The 19089-nt window shown below is 45.2% G+C and overlaps 1 protein-coding gene across 1 annotated transcript; it reads left to right on the top strand.

The window, feature by feature from the left end:
- The first annotated feature begins 3359 nt into the window (after positions 1-3359).
- LOC107380676 (tumor necrosis factor receptor superfamily member 19) lies at positions 3360-17595 on the top strand. The gene is made up of 10 exons (XM_015951976.3): positions 3360-3539; positions 4184-4269; positions 4676-4789; positions 7970-8148; positions 8239-8324; positions 13955-14119; positions 14911-15036; positions 15173-15275; positions 16969-17234; positions 17362-17595. The coding sequence occupies exons 2-9, from the start codon at positions 4204-4206 to the stop codon at positions 17213-17215; spliced, it is 1086 nt and encodes a 361-aa protein (XP_015807462.3). The 5' UTR covers positions 3360-3539; positions 4184-4203; the 3' UTR covers positions 17216-17234; positions 17362-17595.
- Positions 17596-19089: the final 1494 nt, after the last annotated feature.

Here is a 19089-nt window from a genome sequence, read left to right on the forward strand (position 1 = left end):
TTGCTTTGTAACGCGGCATCGTTAATCTGCAGTGAACAGCTGCAGTTACACATTATTACCACTAGTTAGAGACAAATGAAACCCTGAAGGAAAGATGCGTCTGGTAGTCGCCATGAATCGAGGTGGTTGTACCCCATGTGCAGCATTACCGGGACCAGAGTGAATAGGGTGTGTATGGGGAGCATGAATGGGTGTCCGGCGTGTATTTTTGTAAGTCTTTGGTTGTATATGCATGTGTGAGCATGAGGGAGGGAGTGTGTGACTGTGTTTGTGTATGACTGTATATGTCAGGTGGGGCCTTTGACTCCTCCCTTCTCCTGGGACCTCCTTTGATGATATAGATCTTCGTCTCCCCTCCCCCCTGTCACACCTGGTGGGGGTGTGATGCCTTGGTCTGCCTGAGTGTTCGTGGCTCCCGGGTCAGGGAGTTTAAGATTTTTGGCATCTGCCTGATCAATCCCGGTGGCGGCCTGGGGGGGTCTGGGTCCCTGGGCTCTGCTGGGTCCCCGGCGGGGGTGGTCGCCCCTGGGTCCCGGGTCGCTGGGTCCCGGACTCGGCCGGCTAGGGGGTGGGAGGCTGCGGGCAGGCCTGAGGACTTGCCGCTGATATCTCCCGGGGCTCTGCCGGCTGCTGGTTGTGGCCCCCCGGGGCGATCCTCTGTGCCTCTCGAGGGGGGCGGGGGCCTTTCTGGTTGCGGGCTCCTTGGGGTTCCTGTGTTCTGGGGCAGCGCCTGGATCTCTGGGACTTGGAGCTCCCCCCCGTCTCCTACGCGTCTTTGGGGGGCAGATCTGTGGTCCCTCACACTCTCTATTGGACGCTCCTATAGATAAACCTTACATAAACAAGCGCGTGTACACACACAGGTGCTCACATGGTGCTCTCATAAGTATGGGCTTGGGCACGTTCAACACATGTCTTAAGACTATGGTGGGCACTCAATGCACTGTGGTATATTATCGTGTGACTGTTTAGTTAAACAATGATTGATTATATATTTCTTCATCAAGTTGACGCAGTGATAGCTTGATTTTGTTATATTGGTGTTGTGTCCCATTTTTTTGTTATGTTTTGCTTTTTTCTCGTCTCATTTTGCAGGTCTAGAAGCAGACTCTTGTTCATTATTGTTTATTTTTGTTGAATCCCCCCCCCACCTAACCCCCTCTCTCCCCACCTTTTCTCTTTTCCTTTGTCTTTAACCTCTGTCTCCGTGTCTGGTCGAAATTACAAAGCATTCAAAAACAATAACAATAAAGTTTTAAATATCAGGTGCGACATTAAAAGCAGACTCTTTGATGCTCCACCTGAGACATTAAAAGCAGATGCTCTGATGCTCCACCTGAGAGTAAAACTGTAAGGCTTGTTACCAGCATTCAGACATCAATTCTGCTTGCTTCACAGCCAGACAGGACACGTTAAAAAAAAAAAAAAAAAAAAAAAAAATCTGCAGTGAACAGCTGCAGTTACACATTATTACCACTAGTTAGAGACAAATGAAACCCTGAAGGAAAGATGCGTCTGGTAGTCGCCATGAATCGAATACTTTTTTTTAAACAATCTTTATTGACACATATGCAACAGACAAGACATAATATATTGACAAAACAACATCGATGTACAGGGTGTGATACATTGGCAAACAGAGAAGAAAGATAAAAAAGTTAATAAATAAAAAATAAACATAAATAATTATACACAAATAAAATAAAATAAAATTCCACTAATACATTACCTTGTAATATGGGGCATAATAGAATAAATCAAATTGCATATTTTCACGGCTTTCTTGTTTTTACTAATACTACGTATAGAGTCATAAAAAAAATTAAGATCAATGTAAAATAAAGTTACATTTGGTAAAGCCTGGAGAAATCTGACTTTATGAATGCGAAATTTACCCAACAGACACAGAAATTTTATTACATCGTTAACTTCCTTGTTACATTTAATGTTTAAGAATAAGACCATACTTTCATTAAAAGTAATCAATATTTTATGAGAATCCCAAATTAATGAAAACAATTGATTCCAAAACCGTACAACTAAAGGACAACCATAAAACAAATGAGTAAGAGACTCAACACCTGTTTTGCAAAAGGAACGTAAAGGGGACACGTCAGGCCTAAATCTATTAATAAATTCATTACACGGATAATATCTATGTAAGATTTAATGAATCGAATACACTGACACATTTTTGGCACATTCGGAACCTCATTGCCATTTCCCACCACCAGATGGCGCCATACCAAACAGGCTACAGATTTGACCTCAATAAATGTTTGATTTCAGTACAAGAATGAATAAATACAATTCGAACAAATGCGTCATAAAAAAGAAAATGTGTACATTTCTATAACTTTTGTTATTCAATGTAAAAGATCAAATTAAAATAAAAAGCTCAGTCTTTAACACTCAATCCTAGACAAACTCAAACTATTACAACCTGAGTTAACTAAACAATTGAAACCTACATTCCAAAGTTAAATTAAAACAAAAGGTATTATTTCTTCAAAGTATAAGCCGAATTCCTGATACTGTTATAGGCAGCAACATGTCCAGACTTGTACAGTAATTGGCCACTTTGCAGGAGAGCTGAACTTTCGTCCTTTGTGTGTTTGCCTAATATATGGGCACGCCTGCACTCACACGCACGCGCAAGATTTTGAGGATAATACCTTGTAGATTTTGTGTTAATTTTGGTCTTTGGCACAATACTTGTCACTCTTCAGGTACTTTGTTTACAATTTACAAGGATGCACAGATCACCCTTTAAGCAGAAAAGCCAGCTGGACAGAGATACATAATCATGAATTTGATCTGATAATCTACTGTGTGGCAAGTTTTCACATTAAGAATCACAAAATAATTTTATGTCATGTTGTCTGAAAACGTGCTGATTGATTGGAAGAGTTTTAATCAGATTCCAAATTGATCAGATTTAATGAGTCGTTGGAAAACGCAGTCAGCTGACATTGATATTAAAGGTTGTAATATGATTTGGGAGCGGTTCCGTCTCTGTCAGTCATGCTGCGTCACACTGAACTATTGGATCAAAGTAATTAGCTAAAAGTGTCAAAACCAAACTACAACAGCTTTTAGCAATGGTGTGGAGATAGCATCACAATAGGAGAATAGTGAACATGAGCAGTTGAACAAATTCACACGGGCGCGCGCTAGTTTTTTTCTGCATATATTTTAGATCATTTTTCCTTTGAGTTTCTATCCTTGATAAAGATGACTAACTTTAACCACTCAGTGGTATGAATGGTAGCGTAGGTGCGCGCGCGAGACCAACTCTTTGAAGTCGCCTGGCTGATCGCAGATCAGATCCACGCGCTCCAGATCACAAAGCCAGCCCCCCCGCCTCCGCCTTTGATCTCAGCGCTGAGAGCTCGAGCTGGGGCGGCTCGCGTTGTCCGGGGCTGTTTAGGACCGACACGGTGAGCGGACCGGTGCGGGAAACGCTCCAGCACACCTCTCACCGGTCTGCTGTCGACTTTTGAACAACGTATACCGGCGAGCTCCCGTCCGTTTTTCCGGTAAGAGACGCGTTGTGTTTGGTTTAGGACTCGCTGGTTTGCAGCAGAGCGCAGTGAGGAGAAAAAACCACTCAGAGAGTTAGTTTATCATCATTAACAGCTATCTTGTACGGTGGTTATATCTGTTAAGGGTGTAGTGGGGAAACCTCTTTTATTCTAAAGTGAGGAGGTTTGTGACGACGGACATCTGTAGGTTAAACATGACCTGGATCATCTCTGTTCATCAGGAGAAACTCTTCCTTCTCAGAGAAAGAAACGTGTTGGATTAAATAACAACTAAGATCCACAGCCATCATCTGAAGGGACACGCAGCATCTTTTACCAGCTTTCTGAGGAAATGCACACTCGTTCAGTTAATAATTCACTACACGCTGTTTTCTGAATTTCTTTCCAAAGTCAGCAGTATCAGAAAAAAGAAGCAGACTTTTCATATATAAACTCAGGACAAAAACAGGTGTGTGTTTTCATTACGTTTACAACAATGTCCCAGATGGTTTAGCTTTTGTCAGCAGTGTTTCTGTAATGAAGAAAAAAAGATTTCTGCTCTGAAAACTAGTTCTCTTTATTAGTAATGGTGTTTTTATCAAGTCAGTGGGTGTTTTTATCAAGAAATATGCTGAAGTGAGTCTTCCTCTCCGCTGTAGGCAGCAAGTGGCCCATCAAGATGTTCTGGAGGCTTCAACACACCTGGTCTCTCCTTCTAGCAGCACAGCTCATCTGTCCAGCCCTGGTAAATGCTGCTAATCGAGTATCTGCCATGCACACTCACACGTCCCCTATGCAAGAACAAATTCTGATACGTTTTTAGTCTTTGCACAAACTGCACATCCAAAAGAGGATCATTTTACTCCGATCTGTTCCATGGTTCTGATTGTATTTGCTATCCCGGCTCTCTGCTTTTTGTGACCCCTGTATTGTTGCCAGCTATAAAGTCTTCCCACGGGACTCATTAAAGTCCGATCTTATCTCACCCCAGCTGTTGCAGACTTATTTTCACGAGGAGCCAGTGGTGAGGAAGGGTTATGAGACTAAGTGGTGTGCAGCTGTGGGATGAGTCTGCATCATCTGCTGCGGATCACGGTGGTGGTGATGTACAGGAATCTAATAACTTTCACCAAATGTTCATCCCCCTCCAGATTCATGTGAGAGCCATGGAGGAGGCCAGAGAGTGCAGGGAACAGGAGTACAAGGACCGCTTTGGGAGCTGCAAGCCCTGCAAACAGTGTGACGCAGGACAGGAGCTCTCTAAGGTTGGACCATTCACTCACCTGTCCGTCTCACAAAAGACAGAATAACCTCAGAGTGTCGTTGGGAGGACACGGTGATTAAGCAGACTGGACGTTGCTTGGACATGTTGGGTTATTTATTGCTTCCTGTCTTTTATAAACCGTTGTTGGTTCCTGTAGAACACAGACCCCTTTAATCAGTCACACCCATACTTTTTTGACCTGACGCTGAATAGCTTCCATTGTTTTTCCCAATCGCTCGCCGTCCAACTTATTGTCTTCACCCTCTGAAGCGAGCCATGCCTAAGCTTGCCGCTGCTCTCAGCAGAGAATACAGTTATTTCCACCCCCTTAGCCACAGGTTTTTGTGCTTTGTACAAACAGGCCTCTGTAGTGTCAGTTAGGGCTGGAAAGCAAAAGGCTCTCCTCTTCACCAGCAGCTATGCACCAACTCCCTTTTGCAAGCGTAGGCACTGATGTAAAGGTGAGTAAACTGGTGGCAAAGAGGGGAAAAGATCTCTGTAAATATTTTTATTGCAGCTGGTGCAGCGAGGTGAAAACGTTGACATTTTTCCTCAACGTCCAGAGAAAGTTTGTTTGATTAAGAGGAGATGTGTGTGAAACAGCAACCTGTAGAGATCCTAGATGCAGGTGTAGATTAACAGCCAGAGGTCAGGTCCTAAAAGTTGAATTAAAATCCGTCCAGTGGTTCACGATGACGTGTTCACCACGTCACCGCTCCTCTGTCAGCGCTGGTCAGTGATAACATTTACCATCCACACATTCCTTATGAGATTTGATGGCACTGTTTTATCTTCTCAAAGGCTGGGACGTGTTCACCGGTAAACAGACTTTAGGTGGTTCCACACGTGGCTGCATCTGTAGGAGCAGATGCAAACGCTGTGTCACCTCCTCTTACATCTGTTTCCCACATGCATTTAAGTCCAGCTGCCTTTCATCTCTGAGCAGGCAAACATGCTCTGTGTGCTCAGTAATACGCTCCAGTGCTCCTCCGGCTCAGCAGGCGTGAGTGCTGCTGTAGCCACCCTGGGGTCCTGGTTAATAATTGGCTGCCTCACTCTTTTCTCTGAAGGTAGCGGGATGCCTCTGGACCCGCAGAACGTTTCTCAGACCCACATCTCGTGATCTGAGAGTAACCTGAACTGGCTCTGAAAGGCCAGGGTTGACCGGTGGGGAGGGAAAAGCAGACTTTTGGAGTCCCTCTGTGCAGCTGCCATAGAGATCTCTAAGGAATGTGGCCCAGTTTGCTCTGGAAGTTTGCCTCTGGAAGAAGCACTGAGGCCGTCCGACAAACATCAATTAGCCCCGCCACGCAACTGTAGCTGAACGAGCCACCCACACAGAGGGAACGTCCATTAAAACCAGTCACCCTTTCTCTCCCTGACGTATTTCATTCCAGGTTTTATTCAGGCAGCCACTTGGTTGGCTATGGAAGGAGTTGCCAACTTTCTTGTGCGTTCTAGAAAACTACCAGAGGCCAAATAAAGCAGGAACACACAACTTTAATGTGTCTTCGTCTTATTTCACGAAGCTACTTCCTAGATCAAAAGACCGTCCGACACCCAGGCACAAGTATGGAAGGTTTGAGATCATGAGCAGAACTTTGGTCTGATTTGTCCCAGGATCACATGACCGGTCTCCACCATCATGTGATCCTCTCTAATCTCAGGAATATCTGTGTGTCTGAACACGCTTCAGACAACTCGCCCCCTCGCTCTCTTCTACTCAGCTGTTTAGTTTGGCAGTTTCACCCAAACCCAGATCAGGAGAGAGGTCGTGCATGGAGCCGGACGTTGAGCATCTTTTTAGGCCGAGAGATTTAACTATTTAAATTTTGCCCCAACTTTTTGATTCTTCATAAAATCTCTGGTTGTTTCCTTCAGTTTTACAGATTACTTGATCGAGGCTTGTTTGTACGTTGCGCAGACCCAGTCTTCCACACGGTGCCCCATGGACAGAGCCTGTGCCAGTTCTGGGCCCAATCATCCAGGGGCCCCTTCCTTCATGCAGAACTGGGTCACCAAGCAGAATCCTGCACTGCTTTCCCCAGAGCCTTTCCCCCTGCTTCGGATCCGAACGTGCGTCTCAAGAAAAGCCGGATGACGACATGAAAATACGAGCATCAAAGTCTTCTTTAATCCCCTTCATCACTCATCAGTCACCCCTATCCGCTCCCTCCTAGGGTTCCCTGCTCTGCCCTGCTGCAGGCTCAGGCCTTATATGGTGGGTTTACTGGAGCAGCTGCAATAGAACGATCCAAGCGGGGCCACCTGGCCAGGCGCGGCCTGGGGGGCTCAGTGTCAGGCTCACATGTGTTTGGCTGGAAGGACCAAATTCCTCGTCTGCTTAGCGGTGCCATCGCAAGATCACATATTTGCCTTCAACCTCCATTTTTATTTCTTCTAAAGCCAGATCCGGTATCGGAGTCCTCTGCCCACATTCCAGCCGGACCGCACGCCAGGGCAGTGAAACGGGACACGGGCGAGGAGAGAGAGGAGACCAGAGGAGTTCTGTTTGAAGCTGACCTTCACTTTAATGATGTACAAGCGCCATGCTCCCACCTGTCCTGCAGGATTTGGAGCACCGTGTGGCAGCGCTGGATTACTGGAGCTCAGCTGCTGATAACAAATGATCAGTGTATGATGACGCATGCAGCATCCTTAACTATGTTTGGCCTTAATGTATAAAATACAAGGTCGGCTCAGGTGAAGGACATTAGATCATTCACACCTCTGCAGGAAAGCAGCAAGCACAGAAATAGGATTCATCGGGTTTTCTCTCCTTCTACTCTTCCATAATCCACGCCCTCTTCCTGAAACGTTCCCTTCAGCGGGATGCTCTCTGTGTCTGCTAGGAGAGGGAGTCGTGTACAAGAACGCAGCCATAAACTATAATACAACAGTGGGTGTCCCCTGGAGGCTTTGTCATTCAAATGCGTGTCCTTTCTGAGGTCCTGCAGCGGAAGGCAGCTCTTTCATTCAGAGAGTCAGGGAGATTATTGCCAGTGTTAGATGGACTCTCAAAAGAGGCAGGCCATTGTCCGCTTCTGATCCCGAGACCCGAGATCAGTCTCTCCTCCAAGACCCCCAGTAGTTTGCATTCAAACCCTCTCCTTTTCAGCATCCACACATCACTCAAACCCCACCTCTTACTCCGGTGTATTTTTCCCATTAATCCTTCTAGGAATGTGGCTTTGGTTATGGAGAGGATGCCCGGTGCGTGCCCTGCCGGAGCAGCCGCTTCAAAGAGGACCGGAGTCTGCAGAAGTGCAAACCCTGCCTGGACTGCGGACCCATCAACCGCTACCAGAAGGGCAACTGCTCCTCCACCAGCAACGCCGTGTGTGGCGATTGTCTGCCGGGGTAAGAGATTAGTGCAAGAAGCACACGTGGTTTAACAATGAAAACATTCTGTTTTGTTTATTAAACAATATAATCTCATCTCCTCGACAGATATTACAGGAAGACAAAATTGAGTGGATTCCAAGACATGAAGTGCATACCTTGCGGGGATCCTCCACCTCCTTATGAGCCCAACTGTAAGCACTTTTGTCATTTTCTGACACTGAGCCAGAAATATCCCCACGAAACAGTCCACTCAGTCCCAGTTCACCGTAGGAGGTGTTTTAACATGAAACGGCAGGGATGCAACAGTCTGAAAGCACCGAACTCTTAGCCAAATGCTACAAGAACCAAAACCCAGGCTGTGGTGCCCCAGCAACACACACACACACACACACAACAAGCCAGCACAAGGACCTCGGAGTAACCAGAACCACAACTTTTATAGGGTGGAGCAAGCCTCACAGAGCCCAAGCAGCCAGGTATATGCTCAAATTAATGTGTGGATCCACAAGCTTAGGTGTTGAAATGGATACACACACACACACACACACACACACACACACACACACACACACACACACACACACACACACACACACACACACACACACACACACACGCGGTGGGGTTGCCAGCGTGGGATTAAGTTGTCAGTCTGTTTTTTAACATTCTGAGTTTGGATTAAACGAGTAAACGTTGGAGGATTTTTGGAGAATGAGACAGCCAAACACTTTTCCACAAATCGAATTAACCAAGAAGCAGCTGCACCTCGATGTTTTTGACCCAACACATTAGCCAGAGTGTGTTGCTTCAAGCAGCCTAATTTATGACCATCATGCCAAAAAAGCACTAGAGTTGTGTTGCAATATGTTCACAGAGCAGCGCTCACATTCCAGCCAGCAGCAGATCCAATTAACTTCTTCCTTCTGGCTTTTGTAAGTAGTTAAAACACAACCACATGATTTCAGGTTTCCAAATAAAACCAACAAGCAAATGAACTTCTACCTTTGGTAATTGAGTGTGACTTCCTGCTGGCAGACGATGCAGCGGCTGTTTCTGGAGGTGTCCTGATTCTGTGTTTAAACAAGCACACAGCCTCTAAAATGAGCTCCTTTTGCACATCGGGCCTTTAACTCTCTCTTTGGCTCTGTAAACTCTTGGATTAGGAAAAAAAAAGGAACATGTATGTTTGCTTTGACCTTGAGACAACTCGACTCCCTCTGTCTCCTCATTTGTCCATCTGCGCCACTTCCCGTTCTGATACCAGAGGAGGCCTGAGAAACAAAATGCCCATTGTGTCTGGGAACATAGCCGGTAGTTAGCTCCTACAGGGACTCTCAGTGGAGCATTTCCAAATGTTTGAAACCCCCCCCCCCCCCCACCCCCCACCCCCGTTATCTTGAGGAGGGTGGTGAAAACTTAAAGGCAGATCACACTGTCCCGGGGCATCGGTGCAGCTGTGCAGGAGGGAGGCAGTCGCCGTCTGGGGTGGACTGTAAATCTTAACCCCCCTTCTTTTCCCTCTCCTCCCCCTTTTCCCTCAGTGGCTTTTTGGAGCTGAGATGAAATGAGGTTGTGTTTTATGTATTCCTTTAACCTCTTTAATGTGTTTCATCTGCTGAAGTCGTTCACTGTCCTGGTGAATCACAGAGTGCAGCAGCGAGCAGACACATCTGCTCTCTGTAGCTGCTTCCTGAGCCGGGCTTATTACCAGAGGAGTTGTGCAAACATCAGACAGAGTTTCATCTGGCTTTGGTTTATTAAACACAGATCACAGCGTGGAAACGGTCATAAAATATCAGGTAGCTTACTTAGTTTTCCATCCACTGACATCTGTCTACAAAATAATAAAAAAGTATGTTCATTCAGACTTTTTCATAGCAGAAGGTACATTTTTTCCAGCTTTAAACAACTTTTCAAATATTTTGTTGCATCCAACTCAATAAGTAAGTTTGAGTGGTTTAAACTTTTTATTTGCTTTTCATTCTTTCATGGATGAAATTACAGAGTTCTGATCAATTTCTTTGTTTCCAATAAGATTCAGTTTTGGAGCTTTTTGTAAACTCGGATTAATAATTCAAATTACGCAGCAGCCATAGAAAAATAAAACACATGCTGTAAACGACGACCAAAGCAGCTACGAGTGTATGTGTTCAGATGCACGTTCACAAAGACAATCAGATGTGGGATCAGGATGTCTGCTGATCCCAGATCTGTTGTCTCTGTCCAACCACAGCATGTAGCCTAATATAACCCTGGAGCTTAATGCTTGTGACATTTAATCATTTGACCTGAAATCTGCCGTTTTGTTTGCTTGGTCCTGTTAGAAACAACAGGTAATGAGCCATGGCAGTTAAAGGTTTAAACCACCTTTGTGTGTGAAATAAACAGTGATGTGATGTGAAAACATCCCTTACTGCTGAAAAGCTGCTTTTGCTTTTGGGTCCCGCACTGAAGTCTTCCAGATAACAAATAATATTCACTATCAGAGAGAGATGGCACGAGTAAAAACAAAATGCTTTAAAATGATGAACTCATGTAACATCAGTTCAAGCCAACCTGGTCCTAAAGGAAAACGTGATTAACCCCAAATCTGAATGTTGGTTGTAAAAATCTAGGAGAAAACAACGATAGTGAAATGTTTATAACTGTGAAGGGTAGTAGTAGCTCAGGAGGTAGAGTGTGCTGTCCAGTAATTATAAGGTTGCAGGTTCGATACCCGCTCCCGCCAGAGAATGCTGTTGTGTCCTTGGACAAGACACTTAACTCACCTTGAATGGTGGTGGTGGTCGGAGGGACCGGTGCCGCCTGTGCTCGGCATCCTCGCCTCCATCAGTGTGTCCCAGGGCAGCTGTGGCTGTCTTAGCTCGTCATCACCAGCATATGAACGTGTGTGTGAATGGGTGGATGACTAGCTGTGTTGTGAAGCGCTTTGGGGGGTTGTAGATTGCTAAGAAGGCGCTATACAGGCCGTTTACCAAGTTTAGTTCCACGTTTCCTAACAGAATTGTTTTAATTCAGCCAAATCGGAGCAGCATGAACGGTCTGTTTAAGGTCAAAGGTCAGATATTCTCCTGCAGGATTTTCTGGTAGAAAGCAGAATTCATGGTTCCATCAGTTACAGCAATTTGTCCTGAAGCAGCCCAAGACCACCGCACTACCCTCGCCATGTCTGCTGCTATGATGTTGTTTATCTGAAATTAGGAGTTAGTTTTTTTTCCAGAAAATTCCATTTTTGTCTTCTTAGTCCTCTTTTTTTATTGTTGAATGACCTCTGACCCTGACCACAGGTGAGGCCTGAAGCCCCTTAGATGTTCTGCGTTCTTTTGTTCTCGACTTCATGTGATTTCTAAACCCTACCGTATGAAAACTGCATTTACATTTACTCTGAGTGTCTTTGATATTGAAATTAGTTTCCTGAAACTTTTAAGCCTAAAATTAGAAAACAATACTTTTTTTTTAAATGTGGTTTTAAAAATGAGCGACTCATTGGCTAATATTAACGTGACAAATATAAAATGACCAATTATCTAATGATACAGCATTAACAAAGAAATAAAATGCCACCTGTAGATCCACCACACAGGACATGCATAGGACTGGATATGGCAGCTTTGTGATGAAGGTACTAATCCTGATACTCCATCTGGATGCTTTAGGACCAGACGTGGTTTCAAGTGAATAGTGCACAAGGGGTTAAAATGTGACAAGAAAGCAAAAACAGAAGAACCTCGGGCTTTTTAAAGCAGCATCACGTCTGCAGCAGACAATTCATTTAAATTGCATTTTTTTCTGCTCCGAAATAAATTATTCTATTTTTTATCAGTAATTATTAATAATCCAAGTAAAATTGCAGATTTTATGTGCATTTGCAGACTTTGTTCCCTGTAGTTCACAGTGAAATGGTGCTCAGCCGCACTAAAAGGCGCCTTTGAACGAGTGTGTAGAGACGAAAGTCACGGATCCGTTTGAGGTGTAAAGAAGTGCTTCATCATTTGGCATTCCATAAAGTCAACAAGGCAGGAGAGTTTGTGAAAGGCTGTGGTTTATTGGTCTGGTTTGTGTGGAGACAATATCAGCAGGTGAGCTTTGTTCAATGGTGCAGTGTTTATCTGTGTTTGCTGCAGCTGCCGGCTCTCCGATAACAGGCTTCCTTTGTGTTGATGCTCACCTCGGATGAGCTGAATCTGATGGTCAGATATCAGCAGTCGCTGCTAGTCCCAAACACCGACACCCACCATGGTGTTATTAAACATCTGTGTACATCCAGCACTTTAATGATGTTCATTGGCGGTTTGAGATTATACGTTATTCTCCAGTTTGACCGGCAGGATTCAGAGCAAACACGAGTTTATCAGCCCTGCTGAAGGGAAAGCCTTCAAATACAAACATGTCTGTATAAACAGAAACTCGTATGGTTTAAGCTCTGCAACGACCTTGGTTCCTGCACCCGTTTTTACGCTGCTTCCACGCAGCTTTCAGTGCTCACATCAGACTTGGTTTTGCTTTGGGTTTCTCATCTTTTTTTTCCCCACTGGAAGGAATGTTAAAATACCCCGATCCCCTATCTGTCTGAGGAGAAAAAAGTGCCCAAAGCTAACAAAGTGTTTTCACGGCTAAACAAAGAGCTCTTGAATGTGAAAAGGCTGATGCTAGCTGCCTTTATGATTAATATACTGAAAAGCAAACATCAGAGCTAACTGATTCAAACAAGAAGTCATTCATTAAACCTGCCATTCTGAGTGATCTCTGCATCAACCAACACCCTAAAACTAGCATGCACAGCTAGACAAGATTGGGGGGGGGGGGGGGGATTCGTGCATGGACTTAGAGAAACTTGTCTCTGAGTTGGAGGCTGTAGACTTTTTATGTCCTCCTGCACACGAGGCTCAGCAGAGGCAGGACTCGCTGCGGCTCAGCTCCCTGAGTAGTTCAGGCTTTTCCTAACTTGTTTGTATCACCGGGGAACGTTTTTACACCAACTGACAAAAGTAGAGACGGTGTCCTCTGTTCATCTCCAAAGGCCTGTTTTTATGCTTTTTATGCACATTCTGCAAAATCAGCTTTTGTATCAGACCATTTCTAAAACAAGTAAACAGGAATTTTACACGTTAAGATTCTAGAAAATCTTCACCAACAACAGTCTGCATGGAGACCAATCACACATCTAAATGAATTTACAGGATTCGCTGTTTTGTGTGAAGTGTTCCTATAAATCATCCCTTCTGCTTTTATCTCCGCTGTGTTTAATTTCATGAAATGTATAATTATGTGCCGCAGGCGGTAGACTATAGGCAGCCTCCCCACTTTATCTGTCTGATGTGATTTTTCGCTTACAGCCGGATTAAGCCCTGACGCTGTGCGTCTGTGTGAACTTGCAAAATGAGCTGCGTGCTTAAAGTCTTCATGAGTTGAGGGTCCTGATGGAGGGGGGAGGACACACATCACACTTCATCTCAGACAGGAGGAGCGGTTTAATCATGAAATTTGTCCACACGCCAGCGTGATGGTCCAGTTTGACCCGGGTCCTGGAGGTGGTGCAGGGGGAGATCATGTCTGTAAATAATCTTCTGTTGAGAAGAAGACAGGAGAATCCTCCACAGGCGTTTTCTCTTTGAGCTGCTTGGTTCATCTCATTAGAGTCGAGCTAAAATGTGTCGTTCTGGAGTCGCAACAGAATCAATTACTCTGAAGAGTAAAGCTGTTTTCTTCTGCATCAGTGCCCTCGTTATTAGCCTGAATCAGCACTAGCTGAAAGCTCTGCACATCTCCTCTCAACACTTATGACTTCATCCTCACCTCTCCTTTCTCTCTCTCCTTGCAGGTAGTGGGCGAGTGAACCTGGTACCCATTCCCCCATCGGTGACCAGCCCGCGGGACATGGCGCTGGCTGCTGTCATCTGCAGCGCTCTGGCCACAGTTCTGCTGGCGCTGCTGGTTCTGTGTGTCATCTACTGCAAGAGGCAGCTGCTGGAGAAGAAGCCCAGCGGTCAGTCCACATGCTGCAAAGCAGTTTCTTTTTCTTACATATTAGTCATTCTATCTTTTCAAACACATCTGTCACTTGTTTGGTTTTCTTTATTCTGCAAACATCCAACTCTAAACCCCGCAGCAGGTGCTGGTATTACAATACAGTCAGTAGATGTGTGGTTCAGTCCAAAGCAAACATCAAACAATGCCAGTGAGATGGAGATAATCCTCACAGGCTATTCTGCCTTTCTTCACTGGTCACTTTTAATCTAAGAGCCCTTTATTGTTATTATTTGTAATCTAAAAGATGTCAGAAGTAAAAAAAAAAGAAGGGAGTGCTCAGGTCCTAACAAAGCCAGAGAAAAGGGAGCCAGTGCTTCTCTTAACTTCACCAACAGGGCACAGCGCTAAGCTCCTCTCTAGTCTTATGGTGCATATTTGTGGGAACTTGCATAACGATCAGCATTCATGAGGCCAGAAGTGATTAAGTATGAGAAATGTCCCGGGGCGACAATTTAACGACGTCATATTCCCCTGGTAAACTCATCAGGGACAAAGAGCGCTGTTGAGCCCATCAAGGCGTTACCTGTTAGCTGTTGTCATGTTTTTGTGTGGCTTTCAGCAGATTGAAGGCACGCTGGAGTTAATCATATTGCTAGTGGTAGCTCTGTGCTTCGTCAGAGCCGCCGCTAAGATACTAACAGAGATTCTTTAAACGTCGTTTAAAATAAATCTGATCACAACACAAATGGGGTTCTCTGACTCTATTGTTATACATATTTTACTGGTTCACGTTCTCTCTTTGTTCAGCCTCTTTAAGGTCCCAGGACTGTCCTTACTTGGGGGCGGAGCTCTCCTGCCTGGATGCCCGCTGGCTCCATGACTTCCCCCAGAGACCTTGCTGCCAGTGTCAGCTGGGCCCAGAACACACCTGTGGTAGGTAGTGGTTTGGACTGAACAGTTGAGGATCAACATGACCTTCATGACACATATGCTTTAATACTGCTAAGTGGCTCAGATCTTCTAATGGTGAAGGCTGAGGGACTTTCTTAGTTCTGTTTGTGCTTTTTAGGTCCGGTCCACCTGATCCCATCTCTGTGCTGCGAGGAGAGCTGCAGTCTGGGCCGCAGTCGGGACATCAGTCCCTTCCAGTCCCAGATGAGTCTGAGTGACGGGTGAGACTACCGCAATAAACACTCAATAATATTAAAACGTGGAACTGAACTGGATTACTAATTGAGATAATGTAGTTGGAAAACCAAACTTCTCTGTATGTAAACATCATCCCAGCTCATCCGAGCAATGACCGGCCTGGGCCCGGAACCGCGGAGGTGGTGCTCATCGCCACAAGACTGTGTCAATCTGATGTGTAACACTGTCAAACGGTAACAAATGCACGATGCTGCAGGCGTAGTCGTCGTCCATTTCTTTGTATATCCTGCTTTTACGTCGTCTGCTTCACGCTCAGAAGGGTGTATGTCGCCACCTACTGTTGCAGAGCCATACACACTTCAATCAGTAATTTGGTTTTTTCAACTGACATGTAAACTAGGATAAAGGCTCTCATTCTGGTTAAGGTATTAGCCTGATTGTTGTCGTAGCTCAACTTAAGCCCCCTTCAGACAGGCCATGAAAAACGGAAATGTTCCGGAATCTGTCCGTAAGACCTTTGTGTCTGAATACAAACATCCGGATAACGTGTTCCGGAATTTATCCGGACGAAGCCCCTAGTAACAGGTCCGGACTTGTTACGGACAGGGTGGCTGCTTCAGACTGGTGAGGTAAAGTTCCGGACAAGAGGGAGGGGGAGGAGGAGGGGACCGGGGGACGCTGTGCGCACCTAGATAGCCCGCTGCTGTAGCATGCGGCGAACCATGGCAGCTCACCTCCTACGGTACCGTCTAGACGCGCAACGAAACGCTTCACACCGCTTCAGTGATTCCTTTAACCATTGAGCTTCATCATCCAGGTCTCTTATGCGTCTTCGTGTGCGCAGAATTATGCTTAAGCGCCTCGTGATTTTTATCTTGAGAGGTGCTATAGAAATGATATTTCCTTCTTCTTCTTCTTAACATAAGTCCGATCCCCCCCCACCCCACCCCCCGCCGCCGTCAGACACCTGGAACTTTTCCCTGCTGTGTGAACGCAGCCGAAAGGACAAGTTCCGGTACAAAAGTGGTGTGTCTGAAAACACAGTTCCGGTTAAAAACCGGATTGAATTGTCTGCAAATGTTCCAGAATGTCTGTCTGAAAAGGGCTTTAGATGCACATTTAACTGCAACACATCTTTAGCCTCCGTGTGGATGTAAGACACATTCCCAAAACTTCCAGGAATAGTCACACTTAGAACGGGTCTCATGCAAATAAGTAACTTGAAGCTTGAATCATCATTTTGCTCTAAAACTTTAACCCTCTGGAGGCAGGCGTTGCAGATTTGCAACAGTTAAAACCTAACTACCTGGTTACCCCACATACGTATTTCATGAGCATTTTTTAACTCGGAAGTACCCCTGAAGGACTTAGTTGTTCGTCCTTTTATCAAAACTTATTTTGAGCCTGAGAGGGTTTAACAGAAAAAGGTTACATTCATCCAAACCGACTGATGGTTATTTTTATAATCTGACCTGAATTTTGCCCGCGGCTCTGCATAATGATGTCGGAGAAGCCTGCAGCGAGACCAGCATCCAGTTCAACGCTTAGCTGCGTTACCGCCTCGAGGCCGGTGTTCTCCCTCACCTCTCTTCATACTTCTGTAATGATTGATTACTCCATCCAAACGCGTCTGTTTGAAGTGCTGACATCAGAGAGAAGCAACAGGGTGTTACCACCAATTATGATAGCAGCTGATTTCTATCTGTTGCTCCACAGAAACACACACCTGAACGAGGAGGTTACCCCGAGGCATCTGGAAGATGGCCCCGAGTGTGGGGGAGATGTCAGGAGAGGAGGTGGTTTTGAACCTTCTGATTATTTTGAGCCTCCTCAGTCCATTTCTGGACATGCTGAAGGACTTAAAGGAGAGGAGGAAGAGGGAGGGTCCGTGTCAGGAGAGGATCCATCGAGGAGGAGGTGTGAGGACTGTAGCAACGACGTAACTGATGCACTTCTACCCTAACAAGTCATGACGCAGGAAGGTGAGCAGACACGTTGACACGGACCTGAGAAGACAGGATCTAATATTGGAATTTGGTCCAAACACACAGGATGGATGAAGCTGTGGGGTTTAGTCCCTAATCTCCGCTCTTCCTGCTCTTTTCCCAGGATGACTTGGATTTCTACGGCTTGTGTTCCAGCCTTGACCGAACAACAGCCACTACCCGATTCCCTCTCAGATTACTCACCTGTGTCCACAAACGCGTGCACGCACACACACAATGTGAACTCTTCTACCCACAGGGTTGTATCTTATGAAGTCGTGGCTCAATGACTTGTGACCGTGAATCAAAGTGAGCCTCTGCGCCACCTCAAGAGTGTTTTTGCATCTTCACATGTAGGAGAACGTAAACTGTGCCGCTCGTCCTGCAGCCAGCTGGTGTTATGAAGCTTTCGTGTGAAAAAAGTGACAGTTTGAAGAGTGAAATGATAACGTTGCACCTTGAAGGCAATCCTGATGATGTGGAGTTAAGACGAGGAATGTCGAAGCGATAAACGCCATGTAGATACTGTATCATAGTAAATAGGTGAATATTTTTCTAACCGACTGTAGACGTGACCCCGTGTTGGCCTTCCTCACACCAGTTAGTGTTTGTTGTATTATTGCTGTAAATAAACCACTTGAACAAGATCACCTGCTTGAACGAGCATTTTTTATGAATTTGTGTTTTACTGTTCTGTTACTCTACCTCTTGGTAGCTGGAGGACTAAACAAAAACCTTTTACAAAGTAAATCTGAAATCTGTCCTTTCTTTATCAGATTACTTTATTACTGTTGTAAATTATCTTTATTGAAAACTTTCTTCCACTGACAATCGGATCTAGTTAAGAAAAAGAACTCGCACATTTGCTGATCATCCTTCCACTTGTTGCAAACCTTTCCTAAATGTGTCTGAATTTTAATTTCCTGTGATATATTTGTTCTGAGTTCAACTGGAAGTAAAAAAAAAAAGGCAAAGAAACACTGGAAATAAAAACGGTGTCCTACTCTGATGTTGAGCCTAATGGCGGTCTCAGTGTGATGAGAACCACCCAGCATGCTCAGACTCTCCGAAGGCGTGCTCACACCTTCAGCTACCATGAGAAGCTTCGCCTCAGCCTCGGGTCTGAGCAAGGCAAGCAGAGACAATGTTACAGGGAGCAGCTGCAGTTCCAGCTCAGCTCATGATTACTGCCTGAAACATGAAAACACACTCGTAAGGGTTGATCTGGAGCGTCTGAGTCACTCTTACAAACCCCTTCCTTCACTGGGCTTTTACTCCTTTACGTTGTCAAATTCAGTGTGTTTAAAAGGTGACATTCTGCAGGGAAACAACCGACTAAAGATTTGTTTCTGCACCTGAGAACATATCAGATTCTAAATCACTGGTGATCATAAATCAAGTTTATCCTGTTGGCACCACCTGAGCCTGGTTTAAACCCCACAGCCTATCTGAGCATTGTTGCGGACCATGTCCCTCCCTTTACGACACAACGGACCCATCTTCTGATGGCTACTTCCAGCAGAATCATGCATCATGTCACAAAGCTCAGATCATCTCTACCTGGTTTCAATTTAATAAGAATGGGTTTACTGGACTCCAACAACCTTCAGTCACCAGATCTCAGTCCAGAACATTTGAGATGTGGTGGAACAGGTGGTTCCCCTTCATGGATGGTGCTGTGTGATGTCATGCCAGTATGGACCAGAACTGTGGAATTTTTCCACCACCTTGTTGAACCCATGACATGAAGATTTAAGGTAGTTCTGAAGGCAAAAAGGAGCTCAGCCCTTTACGAGTAAGATGTACCTTAATAAATGGCCAGTGAGTCGACCCCCCACCCACACACACTCCT

Source organism: Nothobranchius furzeri, chromosome 13 (genome assembly GCF_043380555.1).
Source record: "Nothobranchius furzeri strain GRZ-AD chromosome 13, NfurGRZ-RIMD1, whole genome shotgun sequence".
NCBI classification, from domain to species: Eukaryota; Metazoa; Chordata; class Actinopteri; order Cyprinodontiformes; family Nothobranchiidae; genus Nothobranchius; species Nothobranchius furzeri.